The sequence below is a fragment of the Molossus molossus genome, unplaced genomic scaffold, assembly GCF_014108415.1.
Source record: "Molossus molossus isolate mMolMol1 unplaced genomic scaffold, mMolMol1.p scaffold_m16_p_20, whole genome shotgun sequence".
NCBI lineage: Eukaryota > Metazoa > Chordata > Mammalia > Chiroptera > Molossidae > Molossus > Molossus molossus.
Window position 1 is genome coordinate 25774575 of NW_023425356.1, and position 17931 is coordinate 25792505.

General features: G+C 57.2%; 2 protein-coding genes across 13 annotated transcripts in view; one reads left to right on the forward strand and one right to left on the reverse strand.

The window, feature by feature from the left end:
- Positions 1–46: 46 nt before the first annotated feature.
- On the forward strand, positions 47–11223 carry LRRC71 (leucine rich repeat containing 71). Its single transcript, XM_036273332.1, has 15 exons — positions 47–206; positions 3529–3678; positions 3948–4073; positions 4155–4230; positions 4404–4481; positions 6266–6334; positions 6566–6725; positions 6807–6890; positions 6962–7051; positions 7583–7732; positions 7927–8020; positions 8377–8465; positions 9826–9937; positions 10305–10426; positions 11014–11223. Exons 1-15 carry the CDS (start codon positions 47–49, stop codon positions 11131–11133), a joined length of 1680 nt encoding a protein of 559 aa, XP_036129225.1. The 3' UTR covers positions 11134–11223.
- A 1632-nt stretch (positions 11224–12855) lies between these two features.
- Positions 12856–17931, reverse strand: part of ARHGEF11 (Rho guanine nucleotide exchange factor 11) — a 119032-nt gene continuing 113956 nt past the window's right edge. For 9 of the 12 annotated variants that reach the window (XM_036272614.1, XM_036272616.1, XM_036272607.1 and 6 more), the window contains 6 exons: positions 17105–17323; positions 16488–16850; positions 15568–15663; positions 14499–14746; positions 14073–14262; positions 12857–13869 (listed from right to left, as the gene is read on the reverse strand). In XM_036272614.1, coding sequence (XP_036128507.1) covers positions 13811–13869; positions 14073–14262; positions 14499–14746; positions 15568–15663; positions 16488–16850; positions 17105–17323 — 1175 coding nt within the window. In that variant the 3' untranslated portion in view covers positions 12857–13810. Of the gene's footprint in view, positions 13870–14072; positions 14263–14498; positions 14747–15567; positions 15664–16487; positions 16851–17104; positions 17324–17931 lie in introns of all 12 variants that reach the window. The other 3 variants (XM_036272618.1, XM_036272617.1, XM_036272615.1) reach the window with 2 other exon arrangements.

Here is a 17931-nt window from a genome sequence, read left to right on the forward strand (position 1 = left end):
GCTCGCCCCGGTGAGGGTCCCCAGAGTCACTGCGGACAGCACCGACATGTCTGGCGAGGCGAGCGCGACGGGAGCGTCCCCCAGGGTCCCGCGTCCCGGGACCCAGAAGTCGTCCGGCTCAGTGACCAAGAAGGGGGATCGCGGGGCCAAGGAGAAGCCCGCGGCAGTGCTGCCGCCAGTGGGCGAGGAGGAGCCCAAAAATCCTGGTACGCTGGCGGCAGGGTTGGGGGATCAGGCCTGGAGGCTTTGAGGCTATGTGTGCTGCCACCGTCCCCTGTGGCTCGGTTTAGCCCGGCTGGATGGTGCGCTGTCGTCGTGCCAGGCACTGCGCTGGACGCGGGGAAGGACGCTCTGGCGGCGGGTCGGAGGAGCCAGAAGATAACAACGGAATGTCCGGTGCAACAAGTGCTGTATGCAAAGGGCTCCACCTGCTGAAGTGCAGGTGTGAGCGTAGAGCTCCCGCCGTGATAAGACTGTTGTAAGTGGTAACTATTATTAGTGTGTGGCCTCGGGCATGTTCTCTGCAGGATGGAAGTGTGAGTCACGCCCTGCCTATAGAGGGGAGGCATGATGGAGTTGATGATGGAAAAGAGTTTTGTAAACTGCAAATTCGTTTGTTTATTCAACAAGCATACATGGTGCACCCACTGTGTGCCTGGCTCGCTGCCCCATCTAGAGATAGGAATCCCAGTTTGACTCACATCACAGTTCCCAAATCTCAGCTTGGCAGATGTATGTACTGAATGGATCATAAAGAACCCATTCTGCCCTGGCCGGTTTGGCTCAGCGGTTAGAGCGTCGGCCTGCGGTCCAGAGAGACCCGGGTTCGGTTCCCGCTAAGGGCAGTACTTTGGTTGCAGTTTGTCCCCGGCCCTGGTCGGTCGTGCGTGTGGCAGCCACTCGATGTGTCTCTTTCACGTCGATGTTTCTCTCTCTCTCTCTCTCCCTCCCACTCTACCTGAACAAAAAAAAAAATGGAAAAATGTCCTCGGGTGAGGATAAAAAAAAAAAAAAGAACCCATTCTGCTTTGGGATGCTGACAAACACAATACGATATGATGAGATGTATGAGAAAAGAAAGACCAGGGAATGATGGGACATGAGGGGGAGTGGCTACCAGTAGGTGCGGCTCTTCCTCCAGGTACAATGCAGGGAGAACAAGACAGGCACATCCTGCATGCATGGAATTATATTCTCTAGAAAAAGAAAACCATGAGAAGAGTGTAAGTAGGAGTGTGGCTCTGTGTGTTTCAAGTGATAGAATCCCAACCCAACTACTTATCCACAAAGAGGAATTAATGGAAGGCTTCTTGATTCATAGCCACCAGCTTTGCAATCAGAGAGGGACAGGAATTTGCTATTCCTGGACTTTCCGTAAAACACATTGAGAAAAGGGTGTCAGACCTTGGTCAGGTGTCATCTCTTTGTCAGCTGGTGGCTGACAGGAGGGAACTATAAGAGCTGCAGAAAGAGCATTTTCCAGAAGGAGAGAGAGGAAAGAACCCAGTTACTTAAACACACATGCGCGCGCGCACACACACACACACACACACACGCACACACCATTCTGTATGGGGAATGGAGTGGAAGGGGGAGAGAATGGAGGCAGAGAGATGGGTTACGAGATATTTCAACAGTCCATGTGAGGGACAGTGGTAGTTGGAATAGGGTATGAGGGAGAATGGGTTAGTTTTCTTGCAGAAATACTTCAGCGTGTGTAGTAGTAGTAAAGGTAGTAGTAAAAATTGGTATAGTACCGGGAGGGGTGGAGAGTGAGGAACATAGCAAGAATGAATCTCAAGTTTGGGGACTGGGAACTGGGGAGATGGAGATGCTATTCATGGAGATAGGAAAGGCCCAAGGAAGGGAGGACCTCCAAGGACTGATGTCAGCTGGGCAGCTGGACATATGGGCCTGGAGTGCTGAAGAGAGGTCAGGGTTGGAGATGTGACTTTGGGAACTGCGTTTGGATGTTTTGAAGCCCTGGGAATGAAAGTGATTCTGTTGGGGGTGGGGGAGAGGAGGAGAGGTCTCGGTATTAGGGATCTTAAAGGAGGAGGAACTGCAGGGGAGACTGCTTAGCCTCAGGCAGAGAGGTAGGAGAGAGTGGGAGTGATAACTGGGACCCTGGACAGGGCAGTTCAGAAGTCATGGTGGCTTTAGCAGGGCCGATATGTGGGGTGAAAACGGGCAGATGTAGGAAGGTTTATAGATGTAGGGGAAATCCCATCTGGTGGCTTTTACATTGCAAGAAACTATGAGACAAGGTCTTCGGTGATCCTGGGGAGGAGTATGGGATTGGAGGGCAGGAGTTAGCTCCAAGCACTTCCCACAAGGTCACAGGCACAGAGCATTTCCAGTGTCACAGTAAGTTCTTCTGGGCAGCGCTGTGCTAGAGCAGGCTCTCAAGGTGCTGTGCTTGGACCGGCAGGCACCTTTGGCAGTATCTGTGAGCTTGTTAGAAATGCAAATTAATGGACTCTACCCTATGGAGTCAGAAAATCTGCAGATGGGGCCCAAGAAACTGTTTTAACAGGCTCTCTTGATAATGCTTAGTTTGAGAATCTCTGTTGTAGAGGAAGGTGGAGTGAAGGAAGCAAGGAAGGGTTGAGGGCTCTCCCAGCAGAGGAAACAGCCCAGGAAAGCAAGGGGCGTACAGGAGTCAGCTGGACAAGGGGTACCTGTGCCTCCTCTCACCCGAATGTTTCTTGTGTGTTTGTGTCCCCCAATGGCTGGGCATATGAGGAACATGTGCCTTACCCCGTTTCTGCAGCCCCCCTCCCCCAGTCTGTCACACCTTGAGGCAGACTCCTGCTGTTAGCTGCAGGAATTCTCTCTGGGCGCAACCCCTGCAGCACCTGCCTTTGTCCTGGGTCTCGTTGCGGTGGGGGCTCCAGGCCCTGGGCACTTGGAAGAGCAGGCTGGCACCAAGCCAGCCCTCTGCCTCCAGGTTCTCCCATTCGCCAGGGGCACCCTTCCTAGCTTCAGGAAACACTTCTTCCTGGGTGCCCTTGGGGGAGCAGGAAAAAGCAGGGTCTCTGGGACTCAACACCTCAGGTTTGAGTTGTGGGCTTCGCTGGGCATTTGTCTGAATCCATACAATGCTTGAATGAGTTAATATTTCTAAAGAGTTTAACAGTGCGGGACAGGAGTAAGTGCTGTAGCAATGTTTGCTGTACAAATGGAAGTCTGCCGCTCTGTGGGACCTCATGGAGTGTGGGCTCTGAGTGGGAGTGAGGATATTCCTGAGTTGTTCCTTCTTTGCTCACATCAGGCCTGGGGCTTCTTTCTCCCTGTGATCCTGGGCAGCCCCCGCAGAGAAGGGACAAGGGAGAGGGCTGGGCTAGGACACCCTGTGGCAGACGGAGGGCCCCTAGGGAGCCGGAGCCAGTGGAGGCGCCTGGCTGGACTGGGTGGGTGGAGGGGCCAGCACCCGTCCACTCCTTCCAGTGCATCTTACACTTTAAAAGTCGGTAAGAGGCGTCCCGAGGCCAAGCCCCGCGGGCTCCGTCTCCCCCTCGCCCGCAGAGGAGTACCAGTGCACCGGAGCCCTGGAGATCGACTTCCCCGAGCTCTGCTCCCGGTTGGGCTACACGGACTTCCCCAAAGTCGTCACCCGGCCCCGCCCGCACTCGACCTTTGTCCTGTCGTCCTCTTTGTCAGAAAAGCCCAACCCTGGTGAGTGACAGTGGAGCCCCGGGGTGCCCGCCAGGGCTACCCCTCCGTCCCCAGGCCCCCATCGCAGGGCCCAATGGCAGGGGGACGCAGGGCAGGGTGTAAGGAGGCCGGTGGGAAGGTAGGGGAGTCTCCTGTCTTCCCCTCCAAAGCCCAGCCTGGCCCCAGGGGCGGCGCCCGGCCAGCGTCTCCCACACCTCTGAGCCCTACAGTCCTGGGGCCCCGTGGGCCGGCACCTCCCTCCTCATGGTCTCCTTGCGCCCACCTCCCAGACGATCAGCGGCTGTCGGGTTCCTGCAGCCTCAACAGCCTGGAGAGCAAGTACGTGTTCTTCCGGCCCACGGTGCAGGTGGAGCTGGAGTCCGAGGACAAGTCGGTGAAGGAAATCTACATCCGCGGTGGGCCCCCCTCCTCCCCTCCCCCGCGCCCCGCGCCAGCCCCTGCTCGGCCCGAGCCACCTTCTTCCTCTCCCTTCCTAGGCTGGAAGGTGGAGGAGAGGATCCTGGGCATCTTCTCTAAATGTCTGCCCCCCCTCAGCCAGCTGCAGGCTATCAAGTGAGGGGGCAGAGGGGGGAAGGGCTGATGTGGGGGATGGCTCCCGAGAAAGAACTGAAGGGACTGGAAGATGCGGGAGGTGGAGAGGTGCGGACCTGAGGAAGGGCGCAGCTGGAGACAGCGCGGGGGAGGAGGTGATGCTCCAGCGGTGTCCCTGCGCCTTCCCCCAACAGCTTGTGGAAGGTGGGGCTGACTGATAAGACCCTGGCCACGTTCATCGCCCTCCTGCCTCTCTGCTCGTCCACACTCAGGTCAGCAGAGGGGAACAGGCAAGTGGGGAGGCCCCAGTGCCTGGTAGTCGCCTGGGTGGGGGTCAGAGGGAGCTTCTGGGGAGTGGAGTGGCAAGTCCCAGCTCCTATGGGCCTGGCTGGCAACCCTGTGGATAGGGTGCAGCTGGCAGCTGCTGGGTTGGGAAGCTCCCATCTGACAACAAGCAGAGTCCCTTGCTGCCTGCACCAGAGCAGAAAGAGCCTGACCTTTGAGGGCTCCCCCCTCTCCTCCCCATTAGTCCCACCGCCACTCCCTCCCTGGAGGTTTTCCTCCTGTTTCTGGATACCTGGGGCCTGACCCGGTTCTAGGGGCTGGTTCTTATCCTCCAGGACCTGGAGTCCAGGGAGGGAGGGAGAAGGGTTAGGAATAAATACTGCAGGGCAGCGTTTGGACTGTGGTGGTGAAAGAGGTTCATGGCGGGAGGGGGGGGGGCAGAGAATAGTGCTGCCTCTTGGGTGTGGGCAGGGTGATGCAGAGGGCTGCTTGGAGGAGGAGGTGTGGAGCTGAGCCTTGAAGGAGGAATAGGAGGGGGTCAGGCAGGGAACTGGGGAAGGAGGCAACAGGAGTAAGATGTGAAATAGTGTAACTACAGGTGTGGTTTGCTGAATAAGGACTCAACTGACTTGCGCTCCTTCATCGATGACCCTCAGCACCCTTGACTTCTCTTGCTTCACAGAACGTGCCCTCAGTTTTACACACTGGCTTGCCCGGCGTCCTCCAAGGACAGGACAGACCCTTCTTGCAGGCAGGGATTGTGTCTGCCTCAGCTGGAGGTCCTCAGCACTCTGTGTAGAGACTACCATGAAACATATTGTTTTATTCGCATGGGAATTAGACAAATCAGCCAGCAGAAAAATAACTAGAGAATTTATTTTAATATATGCAAAAATAAGTTAGATCGACATAATAAAAATAATTTAAAATGGATGTAATCAGGTTTAGAGGAAAGATGAGCCAGGCTGAAAGGTTGAGCAATGAGAATAAATCCTGGGAGAACATTTTTAAGTAGGGAAATTTCTAGCCATCAGCTCAATGTTTGTCGTGACTGGGAAAAGTCCTGTTCTCTCAGCACTGTCGGAGAAGCCACTGCCTGGTGGACAGGTCATATAGCCGTTCCGTGTTGCTGCGGAACAAATCACCGCGGAACCTAGCAGCTTACAACAACAAGCATTACCTCACCGTTTCTGTAAATGAATCTGGATGCAGGTTAGCAGGTGCTTCCTGCTCAGGGTACTGCCTGCTGACAGGTGCAGTGTGTCCACACACGAGCCCTTCCATAGGCAGTGGGTGGCCTCACCACATGGCAGCTCATGGTGGTCCAGAGAGTGCCAGAGAGCACCCAAGAGCGAGGCCACAGGCTTTTTGTAAGCTGAACTTGGAAGTGACATCCCGTCACTTTTGTCGCATTCCATTCATCAGATGTGAGTCACTAGGTCCAGCCACACTCAAGGGGAGGGTATTACACAAGGACATAGACACTAAGAAGTGGGGATCCTTGGGGTCATTCTAGAGGCCACCTAACCACAGGTCACTAGTTCTGGGGAGTGATCCCTTCACATGGCCATACTTCTGGGTTTGTAGTCTGGAGAACAAAATATAATTTAGTTCTCATATCATTGAAAATCCTCATATAATTTCTTAAATTGGGATCCATCCTTCGAGGCTGTTTTCAAGCTGCTCCTCAGAGCCCCACACTGCCTCTCTGTCCCCTCCTTCGCCTGGCCTCAGAGCTGGTCCCTGGTTCTCAGATCAACCCCACCCTCAGGAAGGTGTCTCTGGAGGGGAACCCACTGCCGGAGCAGTCATATCACAAGCTCATGGCCCTGGACAGCACGTGAGACTCCTTTCCACCACCCCCTTTCTCTGGGTCTGACCCCATTCCAAGTCATCCCTAGTCCTCACCCTTCTTTGCCCTTGTGGCCCCCCCACCACCAGGCACCCTCAATTCCTTCCCCACCAACCTCAGACCCGATGGCTCTTCTCATGCCTCCAAGTTCCCTGAAATTTCAGTGCACACCCAGGACCTGGTGTTTCCAGTGACAGTCATTCCCCTTCCTCTGCCCAGGATCATGCACTTGTCTCTGCGGAACAACAACATCGATGACCACGGGGCACAGCTCTTGGGCCAGGCTCTGTCCACGCTGCATAGCTGCAACCGGACCCTGGTCTCTCTCAACCTGGGCTTCAACCACATCGGGGACGAGGGCGCAGGCTACATCGCCGATGTGCGAGCCTGGGCGGCGGGGAGGGACCCGAGGAGCATGGGCGCCAGGGTCCGATGGCTCACGCTCCTCTCCGGCCCTCAGGGCCTGCGGCTGAACCGCTCCCTGCTCTGGCTGTCCCTGGCCCACAACCGCATCCGGGACAAGGGCGCCCTGAAGCTAGCCGAGGTGGGTGTGCCAACTGGGCGGGGTGGGTGAGTGGACCCTGCCCGCCTCTGACGGCGGTGCCCCCGGCCCAGGTCCTGCGGCCGTTTGAGCTGACGCACACCGAGGTGGTGGAGCGCCGGCGCCTCCTGCTGGAAAAGGGCACCCAGGAGCGCATGCGGTCGGTGAGCGGCGCCCCAGCCTCGTCCCAGGCCAGCTGTGTGTCAGCGGAGACACAGCTGTCCGTTCCCAGTCTGTCTTCTGTCCGGACTGTGCTGCTGTCCGGCTTCTGCACGGGCCGCCAAACGTTTGGGCTCTCACTGCAGTGCCCCTCCGCGGCAGGAGAATGTATTGGTTGAGAGGAAGGAGTAGATTTAGACTGCTAGGCCTTGAAACGCCTTGAGACATAACAGCTTGTGACCTTGGCATGTTACTCATAGGGTCGTTGAGAGGACTAAATGATTTAGTGCATGTTAAGCACTGAGCCCCTTCTCCCACCCACCATCCCAGCTCCTCCCCAGGTCCCTTTGCCATTTCCTCCCAGCCAGCACCCTCCCCCCTCCCAGAAGTCCGAAACGCATTACTTTAGCATTTCGGCAGACAGGTGCGGGTGGGGTGCTGCCCGTCGGACTGCCACCCAGGCACACGGCTTCCCTTTACCCCTCCCTGGGGAGGCGCACTGGTCTGCCTCCATTTCCTCCCATTTGTGAGCACAGCCCTCCTCCTCTCGCTACGGGGATCCCAGAACAGAACGTGAGAAGAGTCAGATGATGGGAGCCAGCAGCATTGCACTGGTGGACAGGGCAGACAAGATGCAGACGATGAAGACCCCTAAGGGCCTGGGCAAGAAAAAGGAGAAGTCAGGGGTAGGTTTGCTGTGGGCCAGAGAGCCTTGGGGGAGGAGCAGGAGGAATCGCCCGTCCCTGGTTCACAGGTGGAGGGGGAAGGGGTTTTCAAAGGCCCACTTCAGGCCCCAGGTCCCAACACTGGCCTCTTCCCAACCTGCTCCCCGTCCCCCAGGGAGGGAGGACTTGAATTTGTCTTCTTATACCCTCCACAGGAAGTGGTGAAGAAAGAGGAGAAGTCGGGGTCTGGACAGTCACCCATACAAGGAACCCCAAAGAAGGAAGACCCCACAAAGGCAGGCAAAGGGAGTAAGTGCTAGACCCCTCTTCAGCACCTTCTTGGTTTGGAGGAGGAGCGCGGGGCAGGATGCAGGAGCTGGTCTGGGCACATCCCTCTCTGTTTCCCTTGGGGAGATGATGTGGAAAGCCCCACCTGGCCCCGTACCCTGACCACTGCACCCACACTTGTTTCCCTGGGCTCCACTCCTGCCGCCCTGCCCTCGGAAGAGGACCCTCCCTTCCAGCTGGGGTCCTCTCCAGCTCTGTTTCTGTTGCACCCAAACCCAGTTCGAAGAGTCGCCTTCCTTGCCCAGCCCTTCTGTCTGGGGGGCCTGGGTGGTAGCAAAGGTCTGCACTGCGCATTCTGACTCCTCTTCCTGCTCCAGAGGTGACCATCCCGGAGCAGAAACCAACCAAGGGAAAAGGGCCCAAGTCTGGGAGCAAAGAGAAGCGCAGCATCCTCCTGGAGTCAGAGGTAGGCCACAGGGGCAGGGGGTGTGGGCAGCGTGTCCCCATGTCTCCTGGAATGTCGTCTTCAGCCCTGTACTGTGGCAGCAGCCACTTCAGTTCACGCTTTGTCCTTCACTCCTGCCCCAACCACGTCTGATACACCCCCTTGCCCGGGCTTGCTGGGGAAAACAGCGTGCCCCTTTCCCCTTCAGGCTTGAGGAGCCACCTCTTTTTTCCTGCTTATTAGGAGATCACACTCTTGATCCTGTCTCAACTCAATTTGCTTCCCAAAAGGCCACTGACTTACCATCACCACCTCCACCATTTGCTGGTATAGCTGCCCTGGGAACAGTGCCCCTCTCAGCAGCTCCCAGGAAGGCAGGGCATTTCGGAGTCACGGTGCTGCCCCACCCTGTGCGAGGCTCTGTCAGAACCTCCTCTCTCCTTTGACCTGGAGCATCTCTTTCCCTTTCAACTTGGACCAGTGTGTTCCTTGCTTCCTGGACTGACCACCATAGCTCCCACCCATGCCAGCTGTCCAGCTGCCCGAGAGACCTCCCTGCTCCCTTTTTAGGAGTCCTCTCTGGCACCCAAGACAAGACCTTACAAGAGGACAGTCAGGTAGAGCAAGGGGGTGAGGCTGCCTCTCAGTCCATGGTCCTGTCCGTTTTTTTCTTTGTTAATCTTCGCCCGAGGATATTTTTCCATTAATTCTTAAATCGAGTGGGAGGGAGGGGCAGAGAGAGAGGGAAACATCGATGTGAGAGAGACACATTGATTGGCTGCCTCCTGCACGACTCTGATCAGGGATTGAACCTGCAACCCAGGTATGTGCCCTTGACTGGGAATCGAACCCACAACCCTTTGGTCTTCGGGCAGACGCTCTAACATCTGAGCCAAACTGGCCAGGGCCTGTCTTGATCTAGGTTGAGGTTTCTCACTAGGACTATGTCACTTTCTCCTCATCCTCCCTTCGTCCATCCGTCCAATCACTGCCCTCGGTGCTCTAGCCCTTAGGAAACAGTAAAACCCGAGAGCAACATATTGTTTTGGGCCTCTGACCACCACCCGTTTCCTTTGCCTGGGACACCTTTCCTCTCATCTACTGCATACTATTCAAACCAGCTCACGGGCCACAACCTGTGGGAGACGGGCCTAGGTGTCCCTCCTCTGTGCTCCTATAGTACCGAGCTGACCTCTGCCACTTGTCACACATACCGATGACCGGTTCACTTCCTGCCCCTCACCTTGCTTAAGGATATGGGCATATTTATTTTTGTACCCCAGCACCTAGGACAAAGCCTCCAAACATGTATGTTGAACGAATGAATGCGGGCCCGTTGACCAGCCTCTCCTCTGCTGCAGCTAGTGTTCTGCTTTGGCAGCTGATTGCGGAAGCCACAGAGATGGTCAACCCTCTCTTGGAGCCAGTGGAACACCGGGATGGGAAAGTTTTCCTGGCTGGGAACAAGGTCCTTCTGCACCTCAACCTCCTCCGTACGTGTGCCGACCACCGCTGCCCTCCTGCCACCAGGCTGCTTGGGCCCCATGCTGCCCCAGGGATGCCCCCACCCTGACTCCACAGAGCAGAACTCGAACCCGCGGCTGGGCACCATGCTGTCAGAGGCCCCGATGAGAGGAAGTCAGGTCCTGGGTCGGGCAACTGAGAGTAGTGAGTGAGAGGGAGAAATGGGGGTGGGAAAAGAAAGGCTGAGGGAAGTCGGAGGAGTCAGAGAAGTGAAGGAGAGTCAGCTACAGGGCCAGGGCAGGAGTGCGTGGTGGGTGGTGAGCTGGGAGGGGGGTGTGGAGTGAGGCCCAGGGAGTCCTGCGCGCAGTGTAAGGGGCTGGGTGCTCCCTCCACCAGGAAACCGCATCACGGAGGTGGGGCTGGAGGGCTTCTTCATGGCCGTGCAGTACCAGGTGCAGTTCCCCAAGGCCAAGAGTGCGTCCAAGGGCCCCGTGGGGCTGCTGTGGCTGTCTCTGGAGGTGAGTCCACCACTGTCCTGGGCAGCTTCTGTGCCTCCCTAGTTCCAGGGCAGGTCTGTAGTTTCCCTAGATCTTTTGTTTAAATGTTTTTATTGATTTTTTAGAGAGAGAGAGAGAGAAACATTGATGTAAGAGAGAAGCATCGGATCGGCTGCCTCCTGCACGTCCCCACTGGGGATCGAGCTGGCACCATGGGACGGCGCACAATTCAGAGCCACACCAGCCGGATTTTTTTTTTTTTAAAGTACGTTTTTATTGATTTTTTAAAATTTTTTTAAGAGGAAGGGAGAGAGATTAAGAAGCACCGTTGCCTCCCATACAAACCCACAAGCTGGGCATGTGCCTTGACTGGGAGTCCAGCTGGGGACCTTGTGGTGCACAGGACACCCAGCCCTGAGCCACGGCGGCCAGGGCCCGAGTTCTTCATCGCAACACGCTCCATCTATTTCAGTGCAAGACTGGCAGTCATTCTCACTCGGCCTTTGTCCCCCTCCCAGCCCCTACACATCCTGTCCCAGGACATTTTTCTTCCTGAGAACTCATTTCCACCCCTTTGCCCGTCGTCAGCCTTCCTTTTCCTCCTCCAGAAAAACTGCTTCTCCCCACAATGTCCTATGTACACCATGATCCAGGAACTGATGCTGCCAAGGGACCCCATCAGCAAGGCCAAGCCCAGAGAGGAGGAGGCCATGGCTTTCTCCACCTAGCCCCTCCCTGCTCCCCACGGACACATCTCCTGTCCGTGTGTGGGCTGACCTCCCAGGGGAGAGCTCGGATCTTTAACAAAGTCAACTGCTGTATCCCCCCCCGCGGAAGTTGTCTGAAAAACTTTGTTCTGGAGCTACTTGGAACATCTGGACTGAGTCTGTTCATGCAAAATGGCCAGGAATGGCTGAACGAACCACGGAAGCTATGCCGGGCCCTTGCCCTCCTCCCTCTGAGGGCCTAGTTCTTACTCGCTCAGGCCAGTCACTCTCTCCTGTTTCCTAGAGGACATGTGCCTTCAGATGTCCTTGAACCAGGGACACCCAGAGGGTGTGGGGGCCAGAGTCAGGAGAGCTGGGGGCCCAGTGTGGCCTCCCCTGAGACCTACTGACCAGGCCCAGAGTACACAGGGCTGGCTTCTGGGGAGCCAGTATCCACTTTACAGGGAGCTTCCAGAGGTGTCCCTTCTTCATGTCAGAGATTTAACCCGGTCCATCCCTTCATTCTGTTGCATCTACAAGAGTCCTGCTCTCTGCCAAGAAACTCTTGGCGAGGCTCAGCGGCTCTCCCAGGCTCCTCTGCCTCTGGGCAGCTGGCTGAGTGGCAGGGAAACGCCATCAGCATTTTCGATTCTCAACACTGAGCACATTACAGGTGCTTGGCGAGGATTAGCGGCCTCAGCTTCTCGTTATTCCTGCCCGAGTCCCTCTCGAGTAAGGTTTCTGTGCACCTGTACAGCCCCCATTCCATCCCTACCCTGTCACCAAGGGCATAGGTATTAATGCTCATGCCCAACTAGACCATAAGCTCGCGAGGCCAGCATGCAGCATTACGCTAGGTCTAGGAGGGAGAATATTAGCTAGGGCTGAAAGAGAATTTATCCAACAGTGAAGGCAAAGAGACAGTGGAGATGTGGATGGCTACACTCCGAGGATGTGGCTGTGTCAGTGCTGGCTGGGAGCCTACAGGAGGCAGAGCACAAAGGGGACCCTCCCCTCATGTCTGCCTTTAAAGTCCTAAAGCTCAGCCCTGGCCGGTTTGGCTCAGCGGTTAGAGCGTCGGCCCGTGGACAAGATAGTCCCGGGTTTGGTTCCCACTAGGGGCTCGTACCTCGGTTGCGATTTGTCCTTAGCCCTGGTTGGGGTCGTGTGGGTGGCAACCAGTCTCTCTCTCATGTCAATGTTTTTCTTTCTCTCTCCTTCCCTCCCTCCTGCTCTATCTGAAGATAAATGCAAAAAATGTCCTCGGGTGAGGATAAAAAAACCAAAAAACTAAAGCCCTGAAGCTCAGAAGGCAGCTCACGAGGGCTCGTGACTCAGGGTCCACTGCTCCTGCGTACAGACGTGTGCGTGAGTGTGCATGTGTGCGTGCGTGTTCAAATTCAGTGGGTTAGGTGTCTTTGTGTTTTGGCCATGGAGCTGTATAACTTAGTGTGCCCATCTGTAGTTTAGTGAGCACACATCGGGAGCTCTGGGAGAGAATACGACACGACCCAGATCTGGGGACTCGATGGCGGGGTGAGGGGACTTCCCTTTGTTCTTCTATCCAGTTCTAACTAGTCTCAGGGGAACCACCACGTGTCTTTTATCACAGCAGTTCCAAGAATCACACGCACACCATTACAGTTGAAGAATAGCTTTTCTTAAAAAAAAACAAAAAAAAAACTTAACCATGAAAGGAAGACAATAAAAGAGTATACATTATTTGAACAGCAAAACAGTCATTTCCATATCTATATTTTATATATTATATATATATTTATATATATGTATATATACACCTAGCACAGTGTGTATATGTTAGTCAGCGGAGGAGCGCAGTGGACATGGGGCGGCCCGATGCTGCAGTGGCCCCTGGGGATGGTCCTGGGTAATTTTGGGACTCCAGCATTCAAAGCCCCTCCTCCTGGGGCCCACCCAGTGTTTAGCTCTGTACCTGACACACTGGTTTCCTGTAGGCAAAGTGTGGGGAAGGGGGGACACAGGTAGGGTAAGAAATTCCCCTGGTGAGAAGTCCTAGTAGGGAGGGAGTAGCTGGCCCCGAGCCGCAGACACCGGGCTCCCGTGACAGCTGGGCCCACAGGGGCCTGGGACACTCAGGGCTGGCTCAACCTCCAGGCCCTGATCCTGGAGCTGGGTGACAACCAGGAGATGCAAGGGAGCCTCCTCTTCCCTTAGCAGGGGCTTCTGCAGCCGCCCCAAGCACTCCAGGAGCAGGAGCAAAAAAGGTCAAAGTCATTTCCAACAGCTAAGATGCACGTACAATACACACATATTCATAGGAACCGAGTGACAGGGGAGGGAGGGGTGCGCCCTAGCCTCGGGCCTGTGAAGAAAGGGAGGGGAAGAAGAAAGTGCATTTACACAGAAGCCTTCCCCCTTCACTTGCATGTCTGAGGCACCCACGAGCGCCAGTGGGCACGCCTATGTGGGACGGGGGCCTTGCGGATGCAGCCGGCACGTGCAGGAGACCGAGGAGACCAGCAGCCGTGGAGGGTGGACTGAAGGGAGGGAAGACACTGAGCCTGGGCTCCCAAGCAACATGCGGGTCTCCCTCGGCCAATCCGTCTCCTTAACTGCCTGTACCACAGAGGAGGCCTGGGTGTCCCCACCCTGTGCCCAGCCTCAGGCCAGTCCCTAGTGGAGGAGTGGGATGCAGAGGACTCGGTGGTAGGGACAGTCACAGTCCTGGGGCTGGGGCTGCGTCCGCCATGCTGTCCTCCAGGGGGCTGCTGGCGCCTGTGCAGGGTGCAGTGACGCCCGTGAGGGCCAGGCCTGAGATAACCCTCCCTTACGCTTTGCCTGGAAAGTCTCCAGCTCAGAGGGAGAAATGAGACCCCCTCAAACTCCCTCTTCCTCTTCACACTGCATGGCAGCGTCCCCGCACTACCAGGAGGCTCTCTCCCCAGGGCTGGTACAAGGAGGGGACCGGCTTCACTCACTGTCCTCGGGGCAGGGCCCCAGTTCGTGGCTGTCCCTGGAGTCAGAGGACGGGGGTTCCTTCACTGGAGGTGACAGGGAGCTGTCTGTCCATCTAGCCGCTTCTGTATGGGAACCGCCCACAGGTGTGGTGCCACCAGAAGACGCTCCCTCCAGCGACCTGAGCAGCTCTCTGTGGGCCAGCTCCATGTCCTAGAAGAGCGCAGGGCGTGTCCTGGTCATAAGGCCTGGGGAAGGCTGTGCCTCAGGGTGGCTGAGGGGAGGACCCTGGGCCAGGCCAACATCTAGTGGTCCTATGGACACACACCACTGGTCCAGATCCCTTCACGAACTTTGCTACCAGGCCAGTGCCCCCCCCCCCCCAACCCATGACTGAGAACAGGCTTCTTACCCTAATACCTTGGGGACCTGAGCCCCATTTTCCTCACCTTGAGCCTGTTGAGCTTGAGGGTGAGCTGCTCGATGGTGCGGAAGACTGGGCCCATGTCCCTGAAGGCCAGGCTGGGAGGGGAGCAGCTGGGGCGCCTGTGATCTCCACGGCCGCCCTGCAGCGGGGGCTGAGGCTCTGCCTGCCAGGCAGGGAGGCCGCCAGGCTGAGAGAGGTCCGCAGGTGCCCCTGAGGAGTCGGTGCTGGAGTCCAGGGGTCCTGCTGGCATGCTGACATAAAAACAGTTTCCTGTCCCCATGGCAAAAGAAAGACATTAGGAGGCCAACGCAGAGGAAGTGGAAGCCATCTTCTGCTCCTGCGGTGGCCTGTGCTGACTGGGCCCAGGGAGCCATCCTGCAGATGAGCTCGGAGCATGCTGGCCGCCACCTGCTGCTCTCCTAACGCCCCTCCTCCAGAGGGCCTTCCAGAGGGCATGAGCTTCCTGTGCCCCACGCCAGGGGAAGATGCTCAGTGTGGAAGCTAAGGAGAAGCGGCAGGGCTGTGTGTTTCTGTGGGAGAGGGAGAGGGGCTCCCACTCCATGAAGGAAGGGTAAAGGCGGTGGCTGGTTTTAGGAACCTTTGGAAGCCACGGGCGTAGCCTCCTTCACTCTGCCCCATCTCAAACTCAGCTGAGCTTCAGTGCGGCCCCCACCCCAACTGCCATCTAGCTCACAGTCCTGGAGACACCTGGACTCCTTCACAGGAGGCAGACAGCTGGAGGAAGGGCGCAGAGGGTCCCTGACAGGGCAGGAAGCACAGGAGGAACCGTGGAGGGCAGGTAAGCCTGTTTCCGCAGAGACGCGAGTGGTGGCCGGCGTGGGAGGCGTGGGAGGCGTGGGAAGCGCCTTGTAATGTCAGGCTGAGGCCAGGCTCCCCGCCCACCTCGCCACTGAACACAAGCTGTTTACCCTGCTGCTCTGAAAGGGGCCTGGTCAGCTCCAGACAAGGGGGTGGCACGAGGCTGGTGCCCGTCTGGGCCCACACGCAGGGCTCTGATGCACAAGGCCCGGCTCTGCCCTCCGGACCCACTGGGCCTGGCCTGTCTCTGGCTCCCAGGAGGGGTTCATTACCCGTAGCCTTTGCTCCGCCTTCCACTTCAGGTGGCCCAGGCTCTGACTGGCCACTCTCTGGTAGTGCAGGGACAGCCTTACTGCCTGCCACCTCAGCTGCACCGACACCACCACCACCAGGGAGAGCAGAGACCAAAAGAGAAGGGGAGGGAAGGAGAGCAGGAAGGAGAAGAGTGGGGTGGAGAAAAAGAAAAAGGGAAGACACAGTGAGCACGCGCTCACACGGACTACGCCCCAGGGAGCTGCAGAGAACTTTCCCACCAGTTCACCGAAGGAGAGAGAAGGAAGGTCAGCGCCCAGAAACCTGGAGAGGCGGCCCTCTAGCAGGGGAGCGGAGGGCGCTCCTGGGAGGGAGGCGGAGCGAGCACTGGGGGAGGGGGCAGCCCTGGCACTCACTTGAATCCCATCCCCCTCCTCAGAAGCACCCTTTCTTGCTGCCCTCCCTCCTCCACCAGTCTTCCCTCTTCAGCTGACCCCTCCCCGCGCCGGGACCCCCTCCTCTGAGCTCACTGCTCTGGCCAGAAAGACCTGTCCTGAGCACCCACACTGGCCAGTCTCGGCTTTTCTTGTCCCAAAGCCGTCCACCGTATCCACAGCTGTGGTGCCCTCCCGGCCACCTCCTTCACTCACCCCACCCCTTTCTCTCCGAACAGCTCCCCAGACTTGTCCTACAGCCCAGCCCTCCTCTCGGTCAACCTCTAGTCCGGCTGCCATCTCCGCCCCACTGCCCGTCCTTCACCTCTGCTATGGGGAGGGACTGGCCGCAGCAGGAGTCCTTGCTTTCAGCCACCGACACGACTCCTCCCCCAGGACCCGGGGCCCTGCACATGCCACCTCCAGAACAAGGTCAGGAGGAGCAGCCTTCTGGAAGACTCGCAAAACCGGGGGTTTGTCTCCCCAGTGGGCCCCAATTTCTTTACCTTTTCTCACAACTCTGTAACTTCCTGCTGCCTCTGTGCTTGAGGCCTCATCCTCCGGATTCCCGTCGAGCTCAGGGGATTCCCAGATCCCAGAATTTCTGGTCCTCGGGGGCAGGCGTGCCAGGGAGCAGAGCGCCACATCCTCCTGCTCTGGCTGGACCCCCTCTGGCCCTGGGAGCTGGGTGCTCTCCCCTTCAGCCCCAGTGGGAGCTGGTCCAGGGGAGCCTGGGTCCCAAGGGTGAGAGGAGATGCCGACGACAGAAGGTGTAGGTGTCAGGTCGTCCTCGGGCTCCCCAGCAGCCTGTGGTTCCCTGGGGTGACCTGGCAGCAGGCCCCACAGGATCAGGTGCCGCAGGTTCTCCACTGCAGGGAAACAGGGAGGTGGCTTCCCTGGCACAGGCACCAGCCAGGGGTAGGAAGAATGCAGAGGTGGCAGGAGGGTCGCTAACTCCCCTCTGGAGGGCTCTGGCCAGCTAGCTGGGGCCTGGGAGCGACCACTGTGTCTCTGCATCATCTCTCCTCCAGCACAACCAGGAGAGTCTTCAGGCAGGTGGAAGGTTCACAGTGGCCATGCTCCTGGGGGGCGGGGCTGACTGCAGGGCCCACGAGGCACTCACCATCTTCCAGGGCTGCACTGGCAAGTCCTCCCGGGAACAGAGGGCCTGGGAAGGGCGAGGCGCTGGAGTCCCTTGTCCCGACACCCATGCTCTCTCCATCCAGGTTCGCAGAAGGGTGAGGCAGGGCACCCAGCTCCTTTTCCTCTATGCTGCCCTCATGCTTGGGGTCCTTGAGCAGGGCTGAGTGCTTCCCTTGGACCCTCTGCTGGGACCCAGCATCTGTTTTGGATGGAAGGGAAGGAGGGAGGACATGTGGGAGCTGATCCCATGCCTAGCTTTGGATTTAAGGGGCTAGGAACACTGGCTGAGTCATTCCACATGTTTTGGTTTTTAATCCTCACCCAAGGATATTTTTCCATTGATTTTCTGATAGAGTAGGAGGGGGAGAGAAACACTGAGCGACATTGATGAGAGAGAAATATCGGTGTGAGAGAAACATATTGATGGTATGCCTCCCACACAGCCCTGTTAGGGATCGAACCCGGGACTCTCTGGTCTGTGGGCTGATGCTCTAACCACTGGGCAAAACCGACCAGGGCCATTCCACAATGTTTACTGAGCACCTACGATGGCCGGGCACTGTCCCAAGCTCTTGGCATATATCAGTAAATAAAACAAAGATTTCTGCCCCGTGGAACTTAAATTCATGTGCAGAGACACAGAAATAATAAAATAAGTAAATCATCTAGACACATTCGAAGGTGAGGAGAAAAGCCTGAGCGGGGTGAGGGGATCGAGAGCGCTGGGCACAGCACAGAGGGTCGGAGAAGGCACACTGCTGTGTGAGTCAGACCTGAAGGGGTGTGGAAGTCAGGGGGACGCATTCT

Excerpts from the sequence above, each read along its gene's own strand:
- LRRC71 (XM_036273332.1), top strand. The coding sequence starts at position 47 with ATGTCTGGCGAGGCGAGCGCGACGGGAGCGTCCCCCAGGGTCCCGCGT. Across the intron at positions 207-3,528 it reads GGAGGAGCCCAAAAATCCTG|AGGAGTACCAGTGCACCGGA; the intron begins GTACGCTGGCGG and ends CCTCGCCCGCAG. Across the intron at positions 6,335-6,565 it reads CTCATGGCCCTGGACAGCAC|GATCATGCACTTGTCTCTGC; the intron begins GTGAGACTCCTT and ends TCCTCTGCCCAG.